The 8,558-nt window shown below is 37.5% G+C and overlaps 1 protein-coding gene across 1 annotated transcript; it reads left to right on the top strand.

The window, feature by feature from the left end:
* The first annotated feature begins 7,176 nt into the window (after positions 1–7,176).
* On the top strand, positions 7,177–8,121 carry OR56A3 (olfactory receptor family 56 subfamily A member 3). Its single transcript, XM_019668345.1, has one exon. It carries the CDS (start codon positions 7,177–7,179, stop codon positions 8,119–8,121), a length of 945 nt encoding a protein of 314 aa, XP_019523890.1.
* The last annotated feature ends 437 nt before the right edge of the window (positions 8,122–8,558 follow it).

Genomic DNA, 8,558 nt, shown 5'->3' with positions numbered 1-8,558 from the left:
AAAAAAAAAAAGCTATAATTTTCTTCTAAGGTCAATTTAAGCTACCACCTCTTAGGAAACACTAAAAGTCTGCAAATTTTAACAATATTATATATTCACATCTGCTTATGAAGGGCACTAATGTACCAGGGTCACATTGTATATAAAACCTAGATCTCTCTAATTAGCTGCTAGAAGAACCTTGAATGTAAAAGAGAAAGAGAGAGAGAGAGAGAGAGAGAGAGAGAGAGAGAGAAGGTTATACTGGGGGATTTAGAGCACATTCTACCCTAGGATAAGAAAATTTTACATCAGCTTTGTATTCCAAAATAGGCTAGGCAGATCTTTACATGTAAAAATATGTATGTCTGAAAGTTTTGCATTGTTTACTTCAGATACATGTTTACACATTTGTGGCCCATAGGAAACATTATGGAAAAATTCATTTGACAAAAAAGGTGAACAGGTTAACAATGGTTTTATCCCATTAAAATACTTGATATTAATAAAGATGTCCTCTACAACAGTGCTGTCCAATGTGAATCACATATTTAAAGATTTTGGTAGCAAAGTTAAAAAAAGAAAAAATTTAATTTTAATACTGTATTATATTTAATCCAATATATTTAAAATATAATTTTAACACATAACACACAATAAGAGAATTTAATAATGATGTATTTTACATTCTTTTATTGTGTACTAAATCCTTGAAATCCAGTGTGTGTTTTACATTCACAGCATATTTCAGTTGGAACCACCCACATTTTAAGTGCTTGATAGCCACATGTGGCTAGTGACTACTCTATTGATCAGTGCAGCACTGGACATTTTGGCTTTAAAAGACAAATGAAAATGGGTAGGAAAGCAATTGAATTGGGGGGAAATGTGTCCTCTTTGGAAAAGATTTAAGCTGTATTATTTTTCTTCTTGGTGTGATTGTTTTCCCTCTTTTTTTTTGTTTTGCCACATGGAGAAAAGAAAGCCAGGGTTTCAGAGGCTGAATGAGAACCTTTTGTCTTACAATGCTGCATGACATGAGTGCTAAATTCTAGAGACCAATGTGAAAAGACTAAAGACAAAGATCACTTACCGGCTTTTGACAACCTACAGTCCTCAAATCCCATAATGACAGAGTTGAAATAGAGCCATGTAGAAATCTTTGAAGTTACAGAGCCTAAGGAAAATGTTAATAGAGATTTTATGTAATTTGTCATTTGTAATTTGTAATATAAACATAATTCAAAATGTGTAACTATTTAAATTTTTTTACATTATTTACATATGTAGGAGTATTTTCAGTTAGTTATTTTGTGCTATATTATTTTAATAAAATATATTTTATATGAAATGTTTAATAGTGAAATTGCTATCATTTATTATTCAATAAAATATCTGAATAAGAAAACTGTCTCTTCAGATGAAATAGCCACTATTTATAAAATGTCAAAACTCAGGTTTTGTTGGTGAGACTTTGTATTTTACTCATCCGGTACCCATAAATAGGCCATTGCTCCTGTGTCCAGAAAAAGTGAGTCAGATATTTGAGAGCAGATCCAGCCGATACTGGATATTGGGCCAGAGAACAATGCAGAGCACATACAGAGAATGGCAATGAGCCATCAGGCCAATATTTAACATATTGTCTATCAAGTATGCATTTACACCTAATATAGACAAATCCTTATCATGTTGCTAGGGCAGCTGTAATGAATAAATAAGCAAGGTCCATGTTTACCATATTTTGGTGGGGAATTCCAGACAATGAAGAAATCATCAAAAAAATCTAGGTAATTTCAGAAAACAAGTGCTAAAAATGAAATTGTACAGGATTATGGGTGAAAAAATGATTTGAGGTGAAGAAAGGGAAATAACTTAAATGTGATATTTAAGATAAATCTCTCCAGTTTGGTCTATTTGAAGTATGGCCGTAAAAGAAGAAAATAAGCCATTCTTTGTGATATAGGGAAGGTATGTTCCAATGGGTAGTATGCTACATGTGAAGGCTCTGAACCTAGAAGAAGCAGAAGTCCAAGAAGCTGGGAAAGCCCAGCAACTAAGAAGGACATAGTCAAGAAGAACCTAAAGTAGAGATCCAAGACAGTGACCACTTGGCAGGAAGTCAAGACCCACATCTAGAAGAGGGTTTGAAGGTCCAGACAAAATATTATAAGACCTTGACTTTGCACCAAAGCAAGAACATAGTCCTGTGAACTGAAAGCATACAGAAGAAGAAATTGGGACTGAAAATCAGGAGGCCCTTCATCAGAACCAGGCTTTTTGGAGGAAGCAGAGATTGGGATTGAGTTTGAGTGATGAAAGTAAAAAAATCCCTCTCTGGGGTATCTACCCCAAAAATCTGAAAACGTTTACCTGTAAAGATATATGTGCTCCGATGTTCATTGCAGCTTTATTTACAGTGGACAAGACATAAAAACAACCAAAGTGTGCTTCGATAGATGACTGGATAAAGATGTGGTATATATACACAATGGAATACTATTCTGTCACAAGAGAAAATGAAATAGTGCCATTTGCAACAACATGGATTGATCTTGAGATTATTATGCTAAGCGAAATAAGTCATACAGAAAAAGGCCGAGAACCATATGATTTCACTGATATGTGGGATATAAAACTGAAAACAACAAAAGAACAAGACAAACAAACAAACAAAAACTCATAGACATAGACAATAGTTTAGTGGTTACCAGAGGATAAAGGGGGAGAGGAGGGTGGTAGAAGAGGGTAAAGGGGGTCAAATATATGGTGATGGAAGGAGAACTGACACTGGGTGGTAAACACACAATGTGATATACAGATGATGTATCACAGAATTGTACACCTGAAATCTATGTAACTTTACTAACCATTGTCACCCCCAATAAAATTGAATTTAAAAAAAGAAAGTAAAATAAAATATTTTATTACTAATATTAATAAATACAAACATTATCATAAGGCTAAATCAAGGTCATGACATTAGTGTGCCATAATATGAACATTGTGGGCACCTCAACTCTGGGCACCAGAGGTCCCAAAGGAAAATAAAGGACAAGTTCATTTTCCATAACAATTATCAAGTTAAAATCAAATTACACTCTGTTACCTTTCACTGCAGCAAAAGTACATTTACATGAGTATCCTCTCTGGAAAACTCATTTCCTTTCTCAATAAGTAAGGTTCTAGGGTTTTTTGTTCTTGTTTCTGTTTGTTTGTTTATTAAAGTTTATTGGGGTGGCAATGGCTAGTAAAGTTACGTAGGTTTCAAGTGTGCAGTTCTGTAATGCATACATCACATTGTGTGTTCACCGCCCAGAGTCACTTTTATCATTATAATGTCATGGTTATAGTCATGAAAAGTGATCATTTATCCACTCAACAAAATAGATGGACAGTACCTATTCTCCACTAAGAACGTGCTTGAAGCCCACAAGAACTTGTGAATGAACTTATTGTATTCTTGTGGAGGGCTGCACATGAATATATGAATACATGGGTATATATGTAAGTCCTTGATGTTCAGAGAAATGACCCACTGCCAACAGATCTCAAATACAAGACAGCACCTCATAAGGCTGGGCTCCCAAAGGTTTTTTTTCTCCTGCTGAGACACAACCATTTTCTATGCTAACTATATGCCTATCTGACCCAGGAGGGCTTTAAAAGCTTGTTAGTCTTGATTTCTACCTCCCTGTCAAGGGAGTAAGGATGACAGGGTCCCTGAGGTCACTGAGGTTATATCAGTCTCAGCTGTATTGGTCAAAACTCCAACATCAGTGGAGCCAGAACCCATGCTACTTCTTCTGAAAGTGAGTCTGAGAAGAGAACCTGGAGAGGGACCTGAGGGGTGTGGACACCAAGATTTGCCAGAAGACACATGTCTTCAGTCCAGATGTGCATCCCTAACCTTTCCTGAGTCAAAGGTACTTGAGTAGTCTGAACAGAGTAGTAGACACTGTGTCCTGTGTGACACAAGGACCCTTCTTAACTGCCTTGGCCACATCTGAGGGCTTTATGTACTAGGGATGTACCTAAGCTGGAACTTGTCTATGGAAACTTAACTAAGGTCTTGGGATAGCTAAAACGTAACACCCAGTAGAAGGAACTGGGTTTTTTAGTCTGAAGTCCGGAAATCCTACAAGAGAAAATATGTATATAAATACTTTATTTGTCGAGTGGGGCAAGGGGGTGGGGAATAAACTCACTCTATGTAGTGACAGCAGAAAACAAAGATGTGTATGAGGGCAAGAAGGAGAATAACATATCTCAGTCCAAATAAAGAATGTCTAAAAGCTGAAATGCTAATGCTGGAAAGGTCTGCCAGAAAAAAAGTAATTTACTTTCTGCCTCTGGATCCAATCCATAACTTTGAAGGATAGACTAGCGGGAATATTTCACAAGCTTATCCAAATACCATAAGAGCTAGGTGATCCTCTTCATCCCCTCCAAATTTCAAAGTCTGTGCTTCCAGGGTGCTGTGACATAGTTGCATCCTGGAGCCTACAAACTGAGCTTGAGTTAGTTGCCTGCATTGGTCTCCAGTTTCAACTGGCTTCCTCAGACTGACCCTGATAGAGGAAACAAATAATTAGCTTTGAGGTCTCAGTCCAATTCTTGCCATAGACTCTCTGGTATTGCAGAGGAAGATTGGAAAAAGAAGAGTAAAAACCATATACATATCCAAGTACTTCTGCCCTGGAGTTGAGTAGACAGTCTTTGCTTGATGAGTAAATCATTGGTTAAAGAAAAAAGAGACAGAAAGAGAAAAAAATCAAGAGGGAATAAAAGAATAGAAAATGAGATGAAAAATTCTTCCTTTGACTCTCCAGAAATTTTATCCTAGTGCTGGAAATAATCTATCCGAGACTACTCAGGAAATAAAAAATATATATTCTACTTCTTCTAGGTTCCCTTATGAATGGGCCTTTCCTGCAGCAAAGGTGCTTCCATGGGTCTGCATCCTCCAAAAATCAGGCAGGAATCCTTAACCCAGCTTAACTATGGTGAGATTTGGGGCTGTGCTAAGAATTAACGCGCAATAAATAATGTTATTACATAAGGTGTGAGCAGAGCAAGAGCAAAAATGCAAAATGTTGTACAAAATGACATGTCCTGATAGAAGGAAATAGTGTCAATTTGACACTGAAATTTGCATGCACCGTGACAAAATTAACTGGTATAACAGTAACTCTGACTTGCATCCTGTGTCTCATTGACACAAATGATACAACTTTAAAACTGCTTTGAAATTTACCAAGGCATTATTAATAAATGCTATTCTTTTTTATTAAGTTTATTGGGGTAACATTGTTTAATAAAATGATATAGGTTTCAAGTGTACAATTCTATAATATGTCATGTATCTATTGCATTGTGTGTTCACCACCCAAAGTCAAATCTCCTTCCATCACCATATTTGACCCCTTTTAACCTCTTCTAATATATGCTATTCATCTTAATAATGAAAAAAGAACTGGAGGTAATGTAAACTGCTGATGTATCTTGAAATAACTTTTGTCTCCAGGAAGAGGGACAGTTCTTGGCAGACACTAATTAGACAGTACTCCCTTGATTTTAGAGCAAAGCATCAGAAGGGGTGAAGAGAGGAGTTGGGGAAGGGGGAAGATAATTAATGTTCTCTTTCGCTGACTGAGCAACTCCTAAGGTCATTGGGTAAGAAGGTTGAAGTCTAAGAAAAAAAAAGTGAAACAGGACTCGAAGTGTCGGACCAAGGACATACATAGATAGAAACAAATGTGTCATTTTAACAGTTATATCAGATTAGATTCTGATGGAAAAGTATTTTCAGTTCTGGGTTCATATTTCTACTAAAAATCCTCTTCTTTCTACTCAGCCCCATTCCAAAAATACCTCTCTACTGTTGTATTCAACTTTCAATAATTGTTGTTACCCTAGGGAGATAGATTTGTTCAGAGACTGAGGAACCAAATATAATATCATCTCATTATAGGGCTCAGAAGAATCCTGAGTGACTGTCAAACCAATGCTCTTTAGCTTATTAGATGTAGTACAACATAGGTAACTAAGATCTGGGTTTAAATCAAACAGAATTTTGCATCTAGATTTAAAGTTTTACTGTCTGTGTGATCTTGGGAATTTTCTCAGCCTTTCCTCACCCCCTTTCCCTCATTTGTAAAGTCATATCAGACACACTTCCCAGGTCATTTATTGAGTAAGGTAATGCTCCTAATATATTTTAACATGGTGCATGATAAGCATTGTAAGTCCATTCAACACACTGCAAACATTTTCCATTTTACCAGCTATGTAAACAGATGCAAAACAGTGAAGCATAAATACCAGTGAAACAAAGTAATCTACACTTGTGGGATGCCACCTGAGCAGAACATCGGTACAAAGTACACAGATTTCAGGACCACACACAGCATGACTTTAAAGCCTCCTGACACACTGATCTTGAATATTTTGCGAGCATCTGTCACTGCAACAAGCAACTCATTTTTCACAACCTTCTATGGACTTGCCTTTAAAATTCAGCAGGAGGAGAATCCTGGGAACCAATTTACTTTCATGTGAACGATGTGACTCCTCACCTACACTCTCAAAATATTCTGCATGTTGCTCTGTCATTATTCTTATCATTCTGTCTAATAATTGTCTTATAAATGACAATGCCCAGGGCATTGTCACTTCCTTGAGAACACGGGTAACACTTAATCTTTGTGTTCCTTGTGTATAAAGAGTAAGTAAAAGATAAATAAGAAGAAAGGAGTGACAACACTGAACTGTACCTGGTGTGGATGTTGGGGACATTATCTGGGCAACTGAGCAAAGAGATTTGAGAGGAACCACTGAAGACCAGTTTCACCAACTCCACACTGCTGAAATAACAGGGCTTATTTTATCACAGTCCTTAATTGCAAGGACACTGCCTCATAAGTAATTAGTTCATAGCTCATTCTACTTTATAAGATTTTTTTCATTCAAAAATTAGAAATATTACAGAAATGTGATGCAAAATTTGTAAAAGATTAAAATGAATTTATTTTCCATATGTAACATGCAAATTTTCCATTTAAAGCAATAAACCTGCTAGAAACCATAAGTTACACCCAATGAAGCCAAATTTTTTCTCATTGTCAGTACAAAGGCTAATTTTGATCCTAACTTTTTAGGTCATAAAAGGAAATCTGTAGAAACAAAATCCACAAGATGACACCTCACAGAAATGGCTCCACTGGGGTTTCAGACTTCCTTCTGAATTGTTTTGTCAGGTCACCCAGATGGCAGCACTGGCTGTCCCTGCCCCTCAGCCTCCTCTTCCTCCTGGCCATGGGAGCCAACGCTATTCTCCTGATCACCATCCGGCTGGAGGCATCTCTGCACCAGCCCATGTACTACATGCTCAGCCTTCTGTCCCTGCTGGACATGGTGCTCTGTCTGACTGTCATTCCCAAGGTCTTGGCAATCTTCTGGTTTGACCTCAAGTCTATTAGCTTCTCTGCCTGCTTCCTTCAGATGTACATCATGAATTCCTTCCTTGCCATGGAGTCCTGCACATTCATGGTCATGGCCTACGACCGCTATGTGGCCATCTGCCATCCACTGAGGTACCCATCCATCATCACTGACCAGTTTGTAGCCAAGGCTGCCATTTTTATTTTGGCCAGGAGTATCCTCATTACAGTGCCCATCCCTATTCTCTCAGCACGACTCCATTATTGTGAGAGAACTGTCATTGAGAATTGCATCTGCGCCAATATGTCTGTCTCCAGGCTCTCCTGTGATGATGTCACCATCAATCGTCTCTACCAATTTGCTGGAGGCTGGACTCTACTGGGATCTGACCTCATCCTCATCTTCCTCTCCTATACCTTCATACTTCGAGCTGTGCTGAGACTCAAGGCAGAGGGTGCTGTGGCCAAGGCCCTAAGCACATGTGGCTCCCACTTCATTCTTATCCTTTTCTTCAGCACCATCCTTCTGGTCTTTGTCCTCACTCATGTAGCTAAGAAGAAGGTCTCCCCTGATGTGCCAGTCCTGCTCAATGTCCTCCACCACGTCATCCCTGCAGCCCTCAACCCCATTGTTTATGGAGTGCGAACCCAGGAGATCAAGCAAGGAATCCAGAGGTTATTGAAGAAAGGATGGAAATAAGGACAACTGGATCTCTGAATTCCTAAAATAGGATGACTTATAAAATCAGTTAGTAAGAAATTGGGTTGAAACCCATAGGTCATAATTCAAGGTGAAAAGTAAGTTTAGTTCTGAAACAATTTTTTTACTCTCCTCCCTCTTCTTCAAGCTCCAATGTTTCCCTCAAAAGTTTGTCATTTCTGTGACTTAAAAAAAATTTTTTTTCAATCTTCCTGATTCTATTTTGTCTAAAATGTGTCAACTCAGGAAGATGAAATCTATAGTGGAGAAATGAATCCTAGTTAATATTATATTTACTATTTCTGTACATGTAATTTTAAAAATAACTATGTATGTAAATGTCCTTGCTTGCAACTTATTATTAATATTACTGTTGCTATTAACCCAGTTGCATAATGCAGTTATAAAAAGACCACCACATTTTAAATGTCAGCCCT

The sequence above is a fragment of the Hipposideros armiger genome, unplaced genomic scaffold, assembly GCF_001890085.2.
Source record: "Hipposideros armiger isolate ML-2016 unplaced genomic scaffold, ASM189008v1 scaffold_525, whole genome shotgun sequence".
NCBI classification, from domain to species: Eukaryota; Metazoa; Chordata; class Mammalia; order Chiroptera; family Hipposideridae; genus Hipposideros; species Hipposideros armiger.
The sequence above is the reverse complement of the archived record's forward strand: the minus strand, read 5'-3'. Positions and strand labels throughout refer to the sequence as shown.

Bases quoted from the DNA above. Each gene is read 5' to 3' on its own strand.
- OR56A3 (XM_019668345.1), top strand. From the start codon at position 7,177: ATGACACCTCACAGAAATGGCTCCACTGGGGTTTCAGACTTCCTTCTG.